The following is a 20,854-nucleotide window of genomic DNA, read 5'->3' on the forward strand; positions in this document are numbered from 1 at the left end:
CGACGCTTGGCATTGCGCATGGTGATCTTAGGCTTGTGTGCGGCTGCTCGTCCATGGAGACCCATTTCATGAAGCTCCCGACGAACAGTTACTGTTCTAACGCTGCTTTCAGGTGCAGTTTGGAACTCGTAGTGAGCTGTTGCTTCAGCACTCGGCTGTCCCGTTCGGCCTACCAAATTACGGCTGAGCCGTTGTTGCTCCTAGACGTTTCCACTCCACAATAACAGCACTTACAGTTGACCGGGGCAGCTTGAGCAGGACCGAAATTTGATGAACTGACTTGTTGGAAAAGTGGCATCCTATGACAGTGCCACGTTGAAAGTGTCTGAGATCTTCAGTATGGCCATTCTACTGCCAATGTTTGTCTATGGAGATTGCATGACTGTGTGCTCGATTTATACACCTGTCAGCTACGGGTGTGGCTACAATAGCCCAATCCACTAATTTGAAGGGGTGTCCACATTCATTTGTATATATGGTGTATCTATAAAGATGACATTTCCTGCTGTGTCCTGATCTCCCTCCTCCACTTCGTTTGTTTTGTACAACTGGCTGCCATCAGCAGTTCTGTTTTTATCACTCCACTTTCGTTAGGATGTTATTTTGGGGTGGTAAGCTAAATCTTTTCCTCTCTGCAACATATTATGAGCAGATATTCCACAGGAGTATACTTCTCAGCATCTGAGGACTGGATTTAATAAGCTCCTTATTCCGCCAGTCTTGCTTTTTCTTGGTGGTGGGAATAGTAAGGATGCTATTTGAGAGTGATTTAAAACTAGAGTCCCTAATTCAAACAATAACAAAGTTGACACCCCGCCTCTGTTTTGGCAAAAACCTCAAGGATGGAATCTGGAGAAATGTGACCACTCTCAAATTTATAGACCGAGCTATGGATGCAATGGCTGACCGTCCATGCTATCAAAATGATAGTTTTAACCAAGTTTTACAGCTATACAGCGTTTGTTTACATTAACATTGTTTTTAACATTGCTGTAAGAACAAGCTTATATTTTGGGTTCTGATGGGGTATGGCAGTTGAATGAGGCACTTTAAGTTCTATTCTTCAAGAATCAATTGGTTAACTTTGAGTGTACAAAACATTGGGAACACCTTCCTACTATTGAGTTGCTACCCCCCCCCCCCCCCCCCTCCTTTGGGTGGTGGACCAGTCTTGATACACACGGGAAACCCAGCAGTATTGCAGTTCTTGACACACTCAAACTGATGTGCCTGGCACCTACTACCATACCCTGTTCATAGGCACTTACATATTTTGTCCATTCATCCTCTGAACGGCACACTTACACAATCCATGTCTCAATTGTGTCAAGGCTTCTTTAACCTGTCTCCTCCCCTTTATCTACACTGATTGATGTGGATTTAACAAGTGACGTCAATAAGGGATAATAGCTTTCACCTGGATTCACCTGGTCAATCTGTCATGCATAGAGCAAAATTCCTTAGTGCGGTATTGAGAACCCAGAAAGGTCTGTCTGTTTGCAACAAATGAAACTCATCTCATCTTCTATTTAATGGTTGTGTTAAGAAAGGCACTGTGAATTGGAATTAGTCCCCACGTTGTCGTTCGCCCCCCACTCTCTCATGTCTTATTGCAAGGCAGGTAGGCAGAGGGAGGCAGACAGAAAGTGCTAAGTTGCTGTGCAATTGATTGGTGCTGACAAGTAATTACTGCTAGCCCAGGGTTTCTGTTAGCCAGTAATAGCTAGCTTTTGGCAGTTTTTTTATTTATTAGAAAAGCCAATAAATAAAATGGGCGCAGGCCAATTGTCCGGGAGTTGAAGAAAAAAATCCTCTTTCGAAATAATGCTTTTTAGCCTCTTCATTGATGGAAATACATTTGCCTGGTCATGCTAATCGGTTAGGTTAATTTAGTGGAATTTAATTGGCGTGTGTGTACAGTATATTTTGTTCAGTATCTCAATCACACGCGTACAACATACAGATACGGAACCTTTTGAAGCGGAAAATCTGTCAGACAGCGCGAGAGCTGCTGCTACAGCATCTCAAACAGTAAATGCATAGACAACAGAAGGCAGGCTTCATCAGCATCTCACACAGCAAATGCTTAGGCAACAGAAGGCAGGCTTCATCAGCATCTCAAACAGCAAATGTATAGGCAACAGAAGGCAGGCTTCACCAGCATCTCAAACAGCAAATGTATAGGCAACAGAAGGCAGGCTTCATCAGCATCTCAAACAGCAAATGTATAGGCAACAGAAGGCAGGCTTCATCAGCATCTCACACAGCAAATGTATAGGCAACAGAAGGCAGGCTTCATCAGCATCTCACACAGCAAATGCTTAGGCAACAGAAGGCAGGCTTCATCAGCGTGTTACACAGCAAATGCTTAGGCAACAGAAGGCAGGCTTCATCAGCGTGTTACACACCACTTTGCAATGAGCTGGAGACAGTGTGCATTTTGAAAACATATATTTGTTTGAAACCTGAACGCTTTACTACATATTATGATGCGTATCTTACCTTGCTTCAAAGTAGCCTAGCCAAAATCATACCTTATCCGTGGAATTATTTTATATAAACGTTCTTTCATTGTCCAGTAGCCAAAGGCGCAATCCTAGTCATATTAGCAGCTCAGGTTAGTTGTTGCATATTAGAACTCCCCTCTTTCTAAATAGGGATGAAAATATCCATTAGATGTCACATGAAACCGCTCCTGTGTGCGGTGTGCTTTTGACAATGTGGTTTTCCAGCTAATTGCATTATGGAACAAACTTTAATGCTTAGCCTACTGCGTTAGGACACTTGCTGTTTCCATGAGACTGACCAGGTGAAAGCTATGATCCCTTATTGGTGTCAATTGTTAAATCCACTTCAGTCCGTGTAGATGAAGGGGAGGAGGCAGGTTAAAGAAGGATTTTTAAGCCTTGAGACAATTGAGACTGGATTGTGTATGTGTGCCGCTCAGAGGGTGAATATGCAAGGCAAAAGATTGAAGTGCCTATGAACGGGGTATGGTCGTAGGTGCCCGGTGTATCGGTTTGAGTGTGTCAAGAAATGCAACACTTCAGGGTTTTTCACGCTCAACATTTTCCTGTGTGTATCAAGAATGGTCTTCCATCCAAAGGACATCCATCCAACTTGACAAAACTGTGGGAAGCATTGGCGTCAACATGGGCCAGCATCCCTGTGGAATGTTTTCGACACCTTGTAGAGTCCATGCCTCGACGAATTCAGGCTGTTCTGAGGGCAAAAGGGTGGGGGTGCAACTCAATATTAGGACCGTGTCCCTAATGTTTTATATACTTAGTGTATAATCTGTCCGAGTGTCTGTTTGGAATAGGCTATTTCTTTCTTGACAAACTGACCAATAGAATAGGTAAAATGTTCAACTATGGGGGATAGTAGATTGAAATAGGATAGTGATGTTGCTGTTCGTTACTCGTCTTGTTGGCTGAGGAAAAGTAAATGTGATCAGTTGTTCTAATATCTTTAAAGTGCACAAGAAGGACCACACATTGTTGCATCCTCGACTTGCATATTAATATGAATTAAAATAACCCAAATGTGGTTTCTGTCATTCTGAGCACCGTGGGTGAAGGGCATAATTAGGTTACACACGCAATGCTTATAGATCCGGTAAATTTCTCAAATGTCCAATAAAATAAAACGCTGCCGGTCAAATGTCTGGCGACACATTTTCCTAACAGAAACCCTGCTGCAGCCACTGTCAGGTTAGTCAGGTCTCTACTGACTGCAGGCAGGGACCTAGGAGGAGTCTTAACTACCACTAACTAGTAGTCAGCCACACTATCCTAATGATCATGCTATAGATGTAGACATGCACACCCTGCACATTCGGCTTGCAAACTACATTCATAACTGGGCATTTCATGGCTGAAAGGATTTCAAAGGAGAAAGGATTTCAAAGGATCCAGAAATGCAACTTGCTTTCGCCTTCCCCCACCTTGCCTATAGCCTACCATACCTTTCTTCCAATTTAAGTGTACGTGGTTGGTTTTCAATGCATTGGCTATTTTTGCCCTTCTCTCTCCCTGCTTCCTGTCTTCCTCCCCTGACCTGCTCCTGCCTCATTAAGGGAATGGAGCTGTAGCTCAGACATCCATTACCTCAGCCTCTGTGTGCAGGAGGGCTCTGGCTGTGTGCTGAGGGATTGATGGGAGCTGGGTAAAGATCATGCCTGGAAAGGTCCTATAACTCTGACTCATCTCCCAGCCAACTGCTGGAGTCTTATTGAGCCTTGTGATTGCTTAAAGTGTGTGTGCGTGTGTGTAGACAGCTATGTTTGTGTGTGGGTGGTTGCCTGTATTTCTGGGACTCTATTACCTAGGTTAGATCAAATTAGTGGAAAATGCCATTTGATTTCTGAAAAGCCTAAATCAGGGTTCCCCAACTGGCGATGCAGGCCACTTGACTTTATTTGGCCCCCCAAGTTTTTATTTGATTTGTTGGACATAAAAGAACTGTAAAAACACCAGCAAATCAACTCCAAGAGATTTTACTTTTGGAAATGTGTTCCAAAGTATTCCCCTGCATAATATGTTATTGTATATAAATCTAAGCAAGATTTAAAATAATTGTTTTAGTCAAATAGGATATCTGTTTGGGCTTCTTGCGGTCAATTTGCAGTCTACAAATTATTTGTAATTATGTTCCGGCCTCCTGACCATCCACTCCAGAAAGAAATCTAGTTGATGATCCCTGACCTACATGGTCATCTGTGCGATTATCAAAAGGGAAAATCAGCATCTCTCTCCTTAGCATGTTTTTCTCCCTTTACCTCAGCTACTCTTACACAACACAAGTGAAAGGATTCAGTAAGCCCTACAGACGGCTACAGTAAGCTCAAAGGGGGTGCTGACAAGGAAGTCACATTAATTCAGTCTTTGCATCCCACCAGAGGAAAAGCATGGAGCCAGCATTCGTTCCATTTTGCTGTTGTCATATTAACACCTGCGCCGGAATAGGATGTGGAAAGGGAAAAGAATAAGAATCTGTCCTTATTACTTTCTCCTTGGCAGTCGGTTGTCAGACCTTTATGCCTTTAATTGAGTCATCCAGGCTTCCTTTGAAAACGTTTTTCTTCACTCCAATAATTTACTGTGTAATGAGGACGGACTAACTGGTATGTTTGCTAGTCCCCTTGTCCCTAGGGTTTGCTATACATTAGCATATACAGCCATTTTTATCCACTGGATCTGATGCAATAGCAAGCCTGCGTGAGAGGACCGCCTTGGAACAAGCAGCCGTTTTGTTCTGAAAGCTGCACCAGCCTTCTCCCCAGAGGAAAAGTTTTCCTCCATTTTATTGGTTTTATTTAAGATAGTTTTTTTAAATCATGGGCAGGCCTATTGTTTTACATCTAAACAGGCTAGAGTTGCAAATTCTTGCAAGTTCCCAAAATAGTTATCTGGATTTATGCTGTGAAACAGACTAAAGATATTGTAAGATTAACGTCATACATTTTTCTAGCTTGAATTGTGTCTTGATATGATTTATTTGAATTGATGAAGCCCTTAAATGTTGTAATGCTTTCAAATTCAAACCAACAGACAGACCAGCTTCAGTATTTGAATCTAAATGTCAAGCACACAGTATTACCCTTTGGCTCCTCATTTGAAGAGCAATTTGTTTTCATCACAAACCCCTTTAAAGGATCCTCTATTTGTTTGCACATATATAGAGCGTCGAGTTCATTTTCCTGTTAGATGCCCTTTGTTCGTCTACTAAAGCACACTTTTGCTGCTGTGTGCATGCCAGAAATATGACTCCCTCTCCAAGGGGTTCTGATGCCAGAATATCCCTTGAAAGGAGATTTAGTCCTGAGGGAGGAGGCCAATGTCCAGCAGTGTGATTATATCCATTGAAGAATGCCAACTGTCATGTTCCCCACCTGGGCTGGAAGCAGGGTAATGGCTAACATGCACATCAGAGTTCTGTTGAAGCTCTTCACTGTCAAGTCGTCATTGTTAGGAGTTAGGCACCACATGCTAGAAGCCCCTTCTCAGTCTGTTTCAATGGCTCAGAATGATGATTAATGTGGCCGTCGTGCATTGACAGCCATACATTATTGGCATACGGACCGATTTGTTAAGATTGATAACTATGTAGGTGTGCATGCCAACAGAGCAGACCCTCTAGCCACCTAACTCTTTAATCAATTGATTTGCAGGTTGACATGATCAATAAAGAAATTGAATGTGCAAAGGTTGAGAAACAACACTTGAATTAATGATTCCTTCAATTTTTATCCCTCCCTTTGTGTGTGTGTGTGTGTGTGTGTGTGTGTGTGTGTGTGTGTGTGTGTGTGTGTGTGTGACAGGACATGGTTAAACGTGGTGAGATTCTGGATGATGTGATGGAGGATGAGTTCTACCTACGGAGGCTGGATGCTGGACTGTTTGTCCTCCAGCTCCTCTGTTATATCATGGTGGAGATCAGCAACTCTGGGATATCCCAGGTAGGATGTCTGTATGCACAATGTACAGTGCCTTGCGAAATTATTTGGCCCCCTTGAACTTTGCGACCTTTTGCCACATTTCAGGCTTCAAACATAAAGATATAAAACTGTATTTTTTTGTGAAGAATCAACAACAAGTGGGACACAATCATGAAGTGGAACGACATTTATTGGATATTTCAAATGTTTTAACAAATCAAAAACTGAAAAATTGGGCGTGCAAAATTATTCAGCCCCCTTAAGTTAAAACTTTGTAGCGCCACCTTTTGCTGCGATTACAGCTGTAAGTCGCTTGGGGTATGTCTCTATCAGTTTTTTCCCATTCCTCCTGCAAAACAGCTCGAGCTCAGTGAGGTTGGATGGAGAGCATTTGTGAACAGCAGTTTTCAGTTCTTTCCACAGATTCTCGATTGGATTCAGGTCTGGACTTTGACTTGGCCATTCTAACACCTGGATATGTTTATTTTTGAACCATTCCATTGTAGATTTTGCTTTATGTTTTGGATCATTGTCTTGTTGGAAGACAAATCTCCGTCCCAGTCTCAGGTCTTTTGCAGACTCCATCAGGTTTTCTTCCAGAACGGTCCTGTATTTGGCTCCATCCATCTTCCCATCAATTTTAACCATCTTCCCTGTCCCTGCTGAAGAAAAGCAGGCCCAAACCATGATGCTGCCACCACCATGTTTGACAGTGGGGATGGTATGTTCAGGGTGATGAGCTGTGTTGCTTTTACGCCAAACATAACGTTTTGCATTGTTGCCAAAAAGTTCAATTTTGGTTTCATCTGACCAGAGCACCTTCTTCCACATGTTTGGTGTGTCTCCCAGGTGGCTTGTGGCAAACTTTAAACAACACTTTTTATGGATATCTTTAAGAAATGGCTTTCTTCTTGCCACTCTTCCATAAAGGCCAGATTTGTGCAATATACGACTGATTGTTGTCCTATGGACAGAGTCTCCCACCTCAGCTGTAGATCTCTGCAGTTCATCCAGAGTGATCATGGGCCTCTTGGCTGCATCTCTGATCAGTCTTCTCCTTGTATGAGCTGAAAGTTTAGAGGGACGGCCAGGTCTTAGTAGATTTGCAGTGGTCTGATACTCCTTCCATTTCAATATTATCGCTTGCACAGTGCTCCTTGGGATGTTTAAAGCTTGGGAAATCTTTTTGTATCCAAATCCGGCTTTAAACTTCTTCACAACAGTATCTCGGACCTGCCTGGTGTGTTCCTTGTTCTTCATGATGCTCTCTGCGCTTTTGACGGACCTCTGAGACTATCACAGTGCAGGTGCATTTATACGGAGACTTGATTACACACAGGTGGATTGTATTTATCATCATTAGTCATTTAGGTCAACATTGGATCATTCAGAGATCCTCACTGAACTTCTGGAGAGAGTTTGCTGCACTGAAAGTAAAGGGGCTGAATAATTTTGCACGCCCAATTTTTCAGTTTTTGATTTGTTAAAAAAGTTTGAAATATCCAATAAATGTCGTTCTACTTCATGATTGTGTCCCACTTGTTGTTGATTCTTCACAAAAAAAATACAGTTTTATATCTTTATGTTTGAAGCTTGAAATGTGGCAAAAGGTTGCAAAGTTCAAGGGGCCGAATACTTTCGCAAGGCACTGTATATGGAGATTCAGCTCCTGCTTCTGGTACCTTCTAGTTATCTTCTTAGCGAAACCTCTGAGTGAAATAGTGTAACTGTATGTCACAGTGTACAGTCCGCTACCGTTATCAGGGATTCGGTGAAAGTCATGACCCTGTCTTTCCTTTTTTCCTCTCAGCTGCAGCAGAGGGTGCATCAGATCCTCAACCTGAGGGGAGGCTCTGTCAAAGTGGTGCGGCACATCATGAGAGGTGAGAGTCCACTCCCCACCCTGCTAGAGGCAGAGAGACTAGCACTGACATGGATTTATTCCGAAGCCATACAACACTAGTATATTTAACAGCCTCACTCTTTCCTTCTTCACCTAAAGGTCATAAATACATCTGTCCTCTCTGGTTTTAGTTGATATATTCATGTTATTGTATTTTCAGTTATTTATTGACTTGTATGTCATTGTCAACTAATTCTGGGAAGCTGTGGACTGCATGGCTCTTTCAGCCGTGGTGACATGTAGTGGTGTAAATGGAGCCATCCGTCATGTGTCACAGCCTGGACAGGGTAGCGAATGTCAAGTTGATCTGCAGCACGAGCCCCTCATCCCCGGTCTCCTGTCCCTCGAGACACTTTATATTCATGCTCAGATGTGTGTGTGCGCGCCCACAGAGTGGGATGCTCACCCCTGACCTCCCCAATTAAAAGGCTGACTCCTGCATTGGAAATGGCAGTATGAAAAGGTTAAATAGATGCAGTGAGGATGTCAATGGCTCTTTAATTAATACTTATGTAATCAGTTTTATTCCATTATACACTAGGCCAGCGTTTGCCAAACTCGGTCCTCAGGATCCCAAGAGGTGCACGTTTTGGTTTTTGTCCTAACACGGCACAGATGATTCAAATGTTCAAAGCTTTAGGATCAATTGATTGTTTGAATCTGCTGTGTAGTGCTTGGGGAAAAAACAAAACATGCACCCATTGGGGTCCCCGGGACCAAGTTTGGGAAACCCTAGGCATATTACATTCTGTCTGCTCCAGATGATGCAGGATATACAGTGCCTTCGGATAGTATTCAGACCCCTTGACTTTTCCAAGATTTGTTAGGTTACAGCCTTATTCTAAAATTGAATAAATCGTTTTTTTCCCTCATAAATCTACACACAATACCCCATAATGACAAAGCAAAAACAGTATATATATTTTTTTGGTGCTAATGTATTAAAAAAATAAGTGAAATATCACATTTACAATATTACATTTAGTCTGGGCTCTGGCTTGGCCACTCAAGGACATTGAGACTCCTGCGTTGTCTTGGCTGTGTGTTTCGGGTTGTTGTCCTGTTGGAAGGTAAAGCTTCGCCCCAGTCTGAGGTCCTGAGCACTCTGGAGCAGGTTTTCATCAAAGTTCTCTCTACTTTACTCCGTTCATCTTTGCCTCGATCCTGACTAGTCTCCCAGTCCCTGCCGCTGAAAACATCCCCACAGCATGATGCTGCCACCACCATGCTTCACTGTAGGGATGGTGCCAAGTTTCCTCCAGACGTGATGCTTGGCATTCAGGCCAAATAGTTCAATCTTGGTTTCATCAGACCAGATAATCTTGTTTCTCATGGTCTGAGAGTCTTTAGGGGCCTTTTGGCAAACTCCAAGCGGCTATCGTGCCTTTTACTGAGGAGAGGCTTCCATCGGGCCACTCTACCATAAATGCCTGATTAGTGGAGTGCTGCAGAGAAGGTTGTCCTTCTGGAATAAACTCCACAGAGGAACTCTAGAGCTCTGTCAGTGACCATCGGGTTCTTGGTCACATTCCTGACCAAGGCCCTTCTCCCCCGATTGCTCAATTTGGCCGGGCGGCCAGCTCTAGGAAGGGTCTTGGTGGTTCCAAACTTCTTTCATTTAAGAATGATGGAGGCCACTGTGTTTTTGGGGACCTTCAATGCTGCAGACATTTTTTGGTAACCTTGCCCAAATTTGTGTCTCAACACAATTCTGTCTTGGAGCTCTAAAGACAATTCCTTCAACCCCATGGCTTGGTTTTTGCTGTGACATGCACTGTCAACTAAGGGACCTTTATATAGGCAGGTGTGTACCTTTTCAAATCATGTCCAACCAGTTGAATTTGCCATAGGTGGACTCCAATTTGTAGAAACAACTCAAGGATGATCAATGGAAACAGGATGCACCTGTTGTTGAGTCACAAAAGCAAAGGGTCTGAATACTTAAGGTATTTCTGTTTCTTATTTTGTATACATTTAAAAATATATATATAAAAAAAATAAAACCTGTTTGCTTTCTCATTGTGGAGTGTTGTGTATAGATTTCTGAAGATAAAAAAAATGTAATCAATTTTAGATTAAGGCTGTAACGTAATTTTGAGGGTGGAAAAGTCTATGAATACTTTCCGAAGGCACTGTATGTCCAGGCCTCTATTGTCCAGCAGCCCCAGTGTCCATGCTGGGTCAAATGACCTTATTGTCTGACTCGCTCCCACCGGATGGGGCTTTTTGGCCCTCAGCTCAGTCTGGGAGGTTCTGTGAAAGCAAGGTATCAATGAAACTGTGTTGGGGAATTAAGAATGTAGCTTTCTCAAATTACCCAGCACCAGCTGTGGCCTCATAGACTAGCTCAGATCGACAGCAAGCTCAGTAAAAGGGCCCAACCTGTGAAGTCTGTGTGGTGGACGGTGCCATCCAGAATCATAATGATCCCATGGTCATGTTGTGTGTGACTGTCATGTCCTCTGTCTTCCAGACTACTAACTACAGATGTAAACGTGTTGTTCTTGGTGGAAATGTAGCATTGCAGTTCTCCAGTGTCTTGACAAGCACTGCAGCAGTCTGCACGCCCTGTTATCTTCAGTTTGTAACCTCATCAGTGACACATCAGAGGTGACAGTTGAAAGTGTCAGTAGTCAGATGAAATTGTCAGGAGACATTCATTTTCAAAGGTTTCTCCATTCTGCAAGATGCCCTTGGATGATTAACCTACTTGTCAACAGTGAGACTTGCACGAAAATTAAGTTTGACATTTGTGACCGAGCAGGAAGCACTATTTGGTGACCCGGCAAATGGTGGCAGCGTTTGTCACGCCATATTCCCCTCAGCCTGGTTGCCGTGGTGACAGGAGGAGTGCCTCAGAATGCCAGCCAGTGGTTCTGGATAGTGAGTCTGTCTTCTTGAAGCTAATTCCAGGGGATGTTGGAATTGTGTGGGTGACTTAAGGAACCCTGCTAGCTCACACACACACATTTGAGCTGAATGAGCAAGGTGCGATGTAGACTGTTGGACTTCAAGAAACAATTTGGAATCGTTTTTTTTGTTACTGCTTGATACCACTGTGTCTAGTGTTGAATTTCTGCTCATGGTCGTGGCTGTGGACAGTGAAATTCATGAGGAGATGAGTCTTCTCTGTGTGCAGGCTTTTTGTGATTCACCCTAGAATTTTATTGGAAGCATGTTTTTCCTCTTGCCCCAGGCCATTGTCAGAAAAACTAATTTATTATTTATTTTCTGGCATTTTAAAATAATGTTTTTTTGGGGCAATCCTCTCTCAAGGTCCCAGGGCTTAACTGGTAATCCTGCAAGTGGGAGCTACCTACTCTTGGCCTTTGCAAACTCTCCTTCACATTACTCACAAATAGACTGCTGCTTTGAGGCTACACCTGTGTGACAGGATTTCCACAGCGAGTTTGCCTCAGTCAGAGAAGTGTCTAGTATAGTGTGAGTTGGCAGGGAACATGGGCTGAAGTTCTGTACCCCTCAGAGGCTAGGTGTAAGTCGGGGGATATAGGCTGAAGTTATGTACCCCTGAGAGACGAGGTGTAAGTCAGGGGATATAGGCTGAAGTTATGTACCCCTGAGAGACGAGGTATAAGTCAGGGGATATAGGCTGAAGTTATGTACCCCTGAGAGACGAGGTGTAAGTCAGGGGATAAAGGCTGAAGTTATGTACCCCTGAGAGACGAGGTGTAAGTCAGGGGATATAGGCTGAAGTTATGTACCCCTGAGAGACGAGGTGTAAGTCAGGGGATGTAGCAATAAAAATTCAGTATACTGCACTGATAACACTGGATTGACAGGCTAGAACATCGGGTTGGAGATACAGTTTCAGGGTTTTTTTTAAACAAGGTATACCACCAATTATTTTTCTAGGTTTCTAGACTGCAGCCTTTTCCAAATCTCTCCTTTTTGTAGTCTGGTCTTGGTACAAAACTCTGGGTTATTTTACTCACGTATGGAGAACTGGGTGTGTGCTCTGTGTTCACACACGAATGCTGGGGTTGGATGTGAGAGAGAGGAAAAGAGTGGGAGTTGTCATTGTAATTCAGGAACATCCTCCTAGGGTTGAGTTCCCTTGATGTGTGTGGATTACAGGATCCATGTCCATGGAGAGGTTTGATTAAAAGAAGACTACATGAAGAGCTCATAGTCAGCCAAACTCAACTTGGGGGTGTGTCTTTTTCAGAGTATGCTGAAAACATTGGTGATGGGAAGAGTGAGGAGTTCAAAGAGAGCGAGCAGAAGAGGATCATGGACCTGCTGGAGAACTTCTAACCCTAACCAACCACTGGGGGGAGTGACCTGACCAGCGGTCAGCTTCGACATGGACGGGGGGTCTCCACACACTCAGACAGAAGATACCAGGGTCCAGCAAGTGCAGAGAAGGTGTATTGATTGCTCTCTCTGGGCTGGAACATGTGATGGACCATAGTGACTCAAAATATATTAACAAAGATACGCAGTCTTAAGCTTTGTGGTGTTTTGAGTTGTGTGTTTTATAATAAACATTTGGTAATAAAATCCTATCTGGATAAGATGTTTTTTTTGTGTGAAAACAAAACCCTCATTTACACCTCATTTCAGTTATTATTTTGAGAAAAATACTTAAGTTATAAGGTAGAAAGATTTCTGTTACATAGTTTTTTGTGCAGATTAATTACATGGCATTCCAACTTTTGTTACTGTTGGCAGGGTTGTATTTGCAGTAAGCGAGGTTGAGGAAAGACCAGTGTAGGCCAGGGGCATGATGACATACAACCTGAAAAGATGCCTAGCCATCCACTCAGGCCTTTTGCCATCAACTGGTAAGACCAGAATGGTATTATTATTTCAAGTATACACATGTAATGTTTTTAAACATGGCATTTGCTGTATCTCCACTTCAAGGGAGAATGATGTCTGAATATATGCCTCTTCTACACAGAAGGACTGCTGCAGTTGGATTGTGAAGTCACAGGGGGGACATATCCTGCACATAGAGTGGTAATGTGGTCTGATGCCTGGGATTCCCATGATGGCATAAATGCCCCGGTATCATATTGCAGCATGTATTTTCATATTATTTCCCAGTGAATCCCAGTGGAATAGGCCGGGTTGGCTTTGTTCGCACATCTTATTAAAAGAAAACAAAAGTAACATTTAAAATAGAAATGAAGTGTGCTTGGAAAACATTCCTATATGTGGGCTCTGTGGTTTGATCATGTGCAAATGTGTGAAAATCCTTGTCAACCCACACTACCTTGTCTGCACTGTCCTTGGGAGAGTAACGAGGGATTTCATGCAATTCTGCCGTTGTTGAAGGAAGCAGAATAGCTAAGCACACACAGCTACATTGGGCACAGACCATTCTCTCTCCTCTCTCAAATTCAAGGCCTGCAGAGCCTTTTCATACAAAACATCTCCCTCCTGGCTAATGTGATACAGAAAATTGTTATGCTTATTCTTCAATAGTACAGCTTTCTGTCCCATGTTTTTGTTTACTCTTCAGTGCTTATGCCCCATGCTCCCCTAATGCCACTTTCCTCAGCATAGATGTTTACATAAAAAATTCAGTTTTAGAAATGGAATGCTTCATATTGCTCACAGCTGTTCAGTCTAATGCTCTGCTGGTGCAATAGGTCATGGATTTCCAAGATATCCCAACACTTTTCACACTCAATTACTGCCATCTCCCTGGTAACTAGAATCTTAAAGTAGTTTTAATAAATCCAGTTTGTGTGTGTGATGCGTTAGAGGCCATATGTGATCGGGGGTGTCATATGAGGGAGTGCATTTTTATTGATGCTCTCTTTGCCACAGCATCGAACTTAACATGCAAATGAGAGCGAGCCACCGGCCCAGGCTCATGCAGAGACTCAAGGACATCACCATAGTGATGCTTGTCAAGAGCATGTGGGAGCAATCTTGCCATGCCAATCACTCATGTCTCGGGTTGCTGTGGCGGCGTCACGACGGGGAGGAGACATAGGAGGCCATTCTCCAACAGCGTAACAGCTGCTCTGCAACCTACGCTCTAATATTGCTTATAACTAGAGAATGGTAATTTGCATATTGTATTCTCAGGAACACACCCTATGTATCTCTTATCAGTGATTATGACGCCTCCGTGTTAACAGTTGCTGTACAGCATTTTCACAGCTGCGAGGAGGTAGAATAATTGTGTTTTACAAGTGATTGAATAGAACTGTGCTGTGATTTTTGTCCCTGCTTCCTTAGTGTACATAGTGGGAAGACAAACTGTATCTTGAATGTTGTTTAATATATTGAGTTCTTGTGGAAGATTCAATGTAAGACCCTTAAATCATTACAGTTTTCATGGAATGGACACTGAATTACCATTATTAACCAGATTCTTGTTCTAGACTGTTTGCCTTGAATGGCTATTATAACAAAATAACACTATCTCTGAACATGATAAGACAAAGTTAATGAGAAGGAATACATTGTTCAATGTTCCTGGCTGCAACAGAATATTTACATAGTGTGTTACTTATTATATTTCTATGGAGAAGATAATTGAAGCAATTCCATTCCCAATGGTGCTATGCTATCCCATAGTCTGTTCACTATGTGCTGTGTGCAGCTGCATTCGGGGTGCAGGGCTCATCCTGTTCATTTGGTGCTGTCCATGGTGCTGAAATGGCATTGATGCCTTTGTGTGCTTTTACGACCAAACTGGAGACAATAGCCTATGTTAGGCTTGACGATCAGGAAAATATTTCCTCCCAAAACTATAAATTGCCCTCAGTATACCTCTTTCTCAAATTCCATATTAACTGTCATGCGGAGCTGCCTACATTATTATTGACATTAACATTGCTTGAGTTTTGCGGCGCATGGAATGTTTGATGATAGCAAAGCAGTGATAGGATGTTTCTGTCACTCGCTTTAGGGGGATCATATGAGCGCAATACCACACAGCATGCAGTCAGACCTCCAAAACCTAAATACACCAGTCATAACATTATTTATTTTTGAATCGCATTAAAACTTGCCTTCGAATTGAGATTAGCAACATGTCGCTGATGAAGGCAAAGACATTAATTACTCGTCCACCTGTTGATATCCAACAGGCTTAATTGACCAAGTACTTTTGTTGCGTCAATTGTCATAATTTGTTTTTTCGCTTTGCATCGTGTCTTTATGCTTATGCAGTTCATACGGACAGTTTGTCAATGACAGATGGTTCTACAGCTCTAAGAATTACAGTCTTGTAAAAGTTTATTCAATAAATCACTCGCTCAGATCATTCCGTCTAATTGATATTCCCCATTGCAAGCCGAGGCACTCCCCTTTTTGTGTGAAGGAAAATCTCCCTCAGTCGCATCCAAAGCCGATCAAGCTGAAGAGACATATCAGCGACTTCAACTAGCGGGCGGCTGCACCATCACACCGCTTCTAATCAGCGACCTGTGCTTTAGTCTCAAACCGTTACAACACGTTAACTGGATTTTATTTTGTAAACTTACTACACCTAATGTGAGAGAGTGGCAAAGAATACTGGAATCTCAGACAAACGAGATGGGTGCCTTTGGGGTGATAGTAGGGACTTTACATTACATGGGACTCTACATCCAACTTACTGCCTCCACAAGGCAAGGTGGACACGCAGAGTTAGTGAACCACATCTCCGGGAACGGTATGTTTCTGCGCTCTAATGTTTCATTTGGTTCAATTGTAATGATATGAGTGAGAAAAATTCACAAAGGAAACCGTAAACACTAGAAAGATGCTGCTGGTATAGAGGGAGTGAGTGTGCTCAGAGTGGAGGCAAGTGATGCGAAGGTGTTTTTCTTTATAAGGGAACACCTGAGGTAGGAGGATGAGCTATGTATTTTGTACATTAATATCAGTTAAGCGCCTTGGGTTAATTCATGTTCTATATATGCACAGTTATTGAACTACATTTTGTTATGGTCAAATCTACATAGCCTACCGTTTTCTGTCAAATAATAGTTCATATTTAGTACACTGACAATGCTCATGGCAGTACAAGAGTGGAAGCAGAAATACACTGTATCTACAAAAGTATGTGGACACGTGGATTCGGCTATTTCAGCCACACCCATTGCTGACTCGCATAAAATCGAGCACACAGCCATGCAATCTCCATAGACAAACAGCCACACCCAAGCCTAAGGTCACCATGCGAAATGCCAAGTGTCGGCTGGAGTGGTGTAAAGCTTGCCGCCTTTGGACTCTGGCGCAGTGGAAACACTTTCTCTGGAGTGATGAATCACGCTTTGCCATCTGGCAGTCTGACAGAATCTGGGTTTGGCGGATGCCAGGAGAACGCTACCTGCCCAAATGCATAGTGCCAACTTTAGTTTGGTGAAGGAGGCCCCTTCGTTCGTTCCCCCGCAACAATGCAAATAAGTCAAAAGACTTACTTAGCTGGAGGGCCAAAATATCTGTGCTGGAGACTCATACTCTGATGTTGCACCAGCACTGTATCTGGCTTCCTCTTGTCTATTTTACAATTGCATCATTCAGCTAAAAGTGTATTGTCTGGCTTTATCATCTTGTGTTTGGGATCCCAACTGCTTGGCTGTCAGCTCAGCAGATGTGTGGGCAGACGTTTGGCATGGGTAGAAAAATGGACTGTCGAAAAGAGAAGATTGCGTGTGGGGCTAAGTGCCTCCATGCCCTTGAGCAAGATACTGATGATCCCCTATAACAAAGTGAATATCACGGGCTTACTTCTGCCAAATCTTCTTCTACCATCACCATTGTGCCCACTGGTATTACTAGCAGATACTAGTATGATAACATGCATGGTATCATTTCTCTGATTGGGTTGTGTGATCAGTGACAGAAGTGAGATCCCTCTGACTCATTAACTTTTAATCCAAGGAAAAGCAGAGGGAGGAAAACTGCCTGATGTTATTCCACCATGGAATATGTTGCCCTGGTAAAACATCATTGGGTAAACCAGTTTAAAAACGGGAAGCATCTTGGTGTCCAAAAATGAATGTGTAGAAAAAAAGTTGAGCCCCTCATCAGGGTGTGAGCAGCTCATTACCTGCTCCTCCAGGGTGTGTGGGTCAACCTCTGGCCAGTGGGCTGGACCCAGACAAACCAAACTACAGGTGCATGACTCTCCCACTGCCTCTTACCTAAATGTGACAGGGACTTAGCATAAAGCAGGGGTGGGGAACACTAGACCTGGAGGGCTCCAAGGTGGGTTAAGTATTATAGTGCCCCTGCTGTTGACAGAGAGTCGGTTAGCATTTCCCGAAGCTGAAAATCACATCGTGAAAGTGTAAATATTTGTAATTCACTACAGATTTTCTGAATTATGCAGTCTGCATCAACAACTGTTTTGGTTGTTACTTTTCAATTAAATCCTCATTTAGGCCAGGAATATCCAGAGGGGGTTTTATCTAGTCAATCAATGACATTAATCAATGAAGTGCTAAAGAGGAAAGAAAACAACCACGTAGAGACTGAGATACTGAGAGCCAACAGTGTATACAGATCATGAATATACAGTGGGGAAAAAAAGTATTTAGTCAGCCACCAATTGTGCCAGTTCTCCAACTTAAAAAGATGAGAGAGGCCTGTCATTTTCATCATAGGTACACTTCAACTAATGACAGACAAAATGAGGGAAAAAAATCCAGAAAATCACATTGTAGGATTTTTTAGGAATTTATTTGCAAATTATGGTGGAAAATAAGTATTTGGTCAATAACAAAAGTTTATCTCAATACTTTGTTATATACCCTTTGTTGGCAATGACAGAGGTCAAACGTTTTCTGTAAGTCTTCACAAGGTTTTCACACACTGTTGCTGGTATTTTGGCCCATTCCTCCATGCAGATCTCCTCTAGAGCAGTGATGTTTTGGGGCTGTTGCTGGGCAACACGGACTTTCAACTCCCTCCAAAGATTTTCTATGGGGTTGAGATCTGGAGACTGGCTAGGCCACTCCAGGACCTTGAAATGCTTCTTACGAAGCCACTCCTTCGTTGCCCGGGCGGTGTGTTTGGGATCATTGTCATGCTGAAAGACCCAGCCACGTTTCATCTTCAATGCCCTTGCTGATGGAAGGAGGTTTTCACTCAAAATCTCACGATACATGGCCCCGTTCATTCTTTCCTTTACACGGATCAGTCGTCCTGGTCCCTTTGCAGAAAAACAGCCCCAAAGCATGATGTTTCTACCCCCATGCTTCACAGTAGGTATGGTGTTCTTTGGATGCAACTCAGCATTCTTTGTCCTCCAAACACGACAACTTGAGTTTTTACCAAAAAGTTATATTTTGGTTTCATCTGACCATATGACATTCTCTCAATCTTCTTCTGGATCATCCAAATGCTCTCTAGCAAACTTCAGATGGGCCTAGACATGTACTGGCATAAGCAGGGGGACATGTCTGGCACTGCAGGATTTGAGTCCCTGGCGGTGTAGTTTGTTACTGATGGTAGGCTTTGTTACTTTGGTCCCAGCTCTCTGCAGGTCATTCACTAGGTCCCCCCGTGTGGTTCTGGGATTTTTGCTCACCGTTCTTGTGATCATTTTGACCCCACGGGGTGAGATCTTGCGTGGAGCCCCAGATCAAGGGAGATTATCAGTGGTCTTATATGTCTTCCATTTCCTAATAATTGCTCCCACAGTTGATTTCTTCAAACCAAGCTGCTTACCTATTGCAGATTCAGTCTTCCCAGCCTGGTGCAGGTCTACAATTTTGTTTCTGGTGTCCTTTGACAGCTCTTTGGTCTTGGCCATAGTGGAGTTTGGAGTGTGACTGTTTGAGGTTGTGGACAGGTGTCTTTTATACTGATAACAAGTTCAAACAGGTGCCATTAATACAGGTAACGAGTGGAGGACAGAGGAGCCTCTTAAAGAAGAAGTTACAGGTCTGTGAGAGCCAGAAATCTTGCTTGTTTGTAGGTGACCAAATACTTATTTTCCACCATAATTTGCAAATAAATTCATAAAAAATCCTACAATGTGATTTTCTGGATTTTTGAAGTGTACCTATGATGAAATTACAGGCCTCTCTCATCTTTTTAAGTGGGAGAACCTGCACAATTGGTGGCTGACTAAATACTTTTTTGCCCCACTGTAACAGTAACATTATTTCAACCCAATTGAATAAATGGAATTTCCTCTTCAACAATAGTTAGGGCTGCTATAAAACAAACAAACAGCCACCAAACGTCTATGTCCTCTCTCTGCTCTTTGCTCGAGCCCTCAACTAACTTCTGCTTTAGCCTCAGCAGTTTGTGTTGACTATTCATTAGCCAGGCTCACGCTGAGAAGGATAGGCTGACAGGCTGGTCTCTGACCTGCTCTCAGCGGTGGGGCCCTGGCTGGGCTGGGCTGGTATCAACACTTCTCCTCTCCCTGCCAGGCCCAGCCAGGAGGAATCCTCCTGGGACAGATGTCCCTCTGCTGGGAAGGGGACTGAGGCCACAGCCTGACCAGGTTACCCTGAGACCAGGCTATATAAGCTGCTCTGAATGACACACCTCCAATTCACTCTGTTATTTGAGTGGGAGGATATATATTAGACGTTTAGATGTAAAGTAATTACACAACAAAAAAACAACAACTGTGTTGTGTGTATTTTGAGGGCCTTATATGAAGCAAACCATTGAACTATTTTTGGTTCTATATAGCCTACCACCATTTATCCTACAGTAGCAGTGGATTGACCATAATGTCCAGCAGCATAAGGAGCACAAAGTACTTGAATGAGCAGGGCCCCTATTACAGTCTTCCTGATACAACCATCTCTCTCTTTTGCTCTCTTTCTCCTTTTCCCTTTCCTCTCTCTCCAGATTGCCCACCTCAAACACAGCCCAGTACAAACTGTAGGGTCAGCAAACAGTCATTCAATGTGTTTTCTCTCTGAGTACTCAGTTCTGATGGTTATTGTGGAGTGTAAGCGCCTCAAAGTGAACAGATATTTTCCTCGTCATTTCCCTTTCATGTCCTATGTCTCTGGTCAAACATATTCTCAGAGCACCTTGGAGAAGGAACTATTTCCCTTTCATGTCCTTATGTCTCTGGTCAAACATATTCCCAGAGCACCTTGGAGAAGGAACTATTTCCCTTTCATGTCCTATGTCTCTGGTCAAACATATCCCCGGAGCACCTTGGAGAAGGAACTATTTCCCTTTCATGTCCTATGTCTCTGGTCAAACATATTCCCAGAGCACCTTGGAGAAGGAACTATTTCCCTTTCATGTCCTATGTCTCTGGTCAAACATATTCCCAGAGCACCTTGGAGAAGGAACTATTTCCCTTTCAACTGGTGATACGGAGTCAGAGAGTCTCTCTTATGTCCCTTTCATGCCAGTGTCTCTGGGAGTCACCGATTTTCTGGCTCTCCCTGAACCATATTTCCTCCAATCTTGATATTAAGATGAGTGGATGGAGGGAACTTTCTGGGCTCTGGTTGGAAGAGTGAGCAATCTTGTCTCACATTAAACACATGACTGCTGTGGTGGCCATTGCAGACCTCCTGGGGAGGGCTTGGCTGGGCTCATCTGTTGGCTGTCAG

At 43.2% G+C, this 20,854-nt stretch overlaps 2 protein-coding genes across 2 annotated transcripts in view; both read left to right on the top strand.

Moving 5' to 3' along the window:
• The window catches only part of LOC110532408 (beta-catenin-like protein 1), a 44,563-nt gene extending 31,700 nt beyond the window's left edge, over nt 1-12,863 (top strand). The window contains exons 14-16 of the mRNA XM_021616290.3: nt 6,323-6,460; nt 8,250-8,322; nt 12,529-12,863. Coding sequence (XP_021471965.2) covers nt 6,323-6,460; nt 8,250-8,322; nt 12,529-12,617 — 300 coding nt within the window. The 3' untranslated portion in view covers nt 12,618-12,863. The remainder of the gene's footprint in view (nt 1-6,322; nt 6,461-8,249; nt 8,323-12,528) is intronic.
• Nucleotides 12,864-15,223: 2,360 nt separating this feature from the next.
• Nucleotides 15,224-20,854, top strand: part of LOC110532409 (V-set and transmembrane domain-containing protein 2-like protein) — a 35,329-nt gene continuing 29,698 nt past the window's right edge. Inside the window, exon 1 of the mRNA XM_021616291.3 lies at nt 15,224-15,981. Coding sequence (XP_021471966.1) covers nt 15,864-15,981 — 118 coding nt within the window. The 5' untranslated portion in view covers nt 15,224-15,863. The remainder of the gene's footprint in view (nt 15,982-20,854) is intronic.

Source organism: Oncorhynchus mykiss, chromosome 9 (genome assembly GCF_057628025.1).
Source record: "Oncorhynchus mykiss isolate SJ-2025 chromosome 9, ASM5762802v1, whole genome shotgun sequence".
In the NCBI taxonomy this organism is placed as follows: Eukaryota; Metazoa; Chordata; class Actinopteri; order Salmoniformes; family Salmonidae; genus Oncorhynchus; species Oncorhynchus mykiss.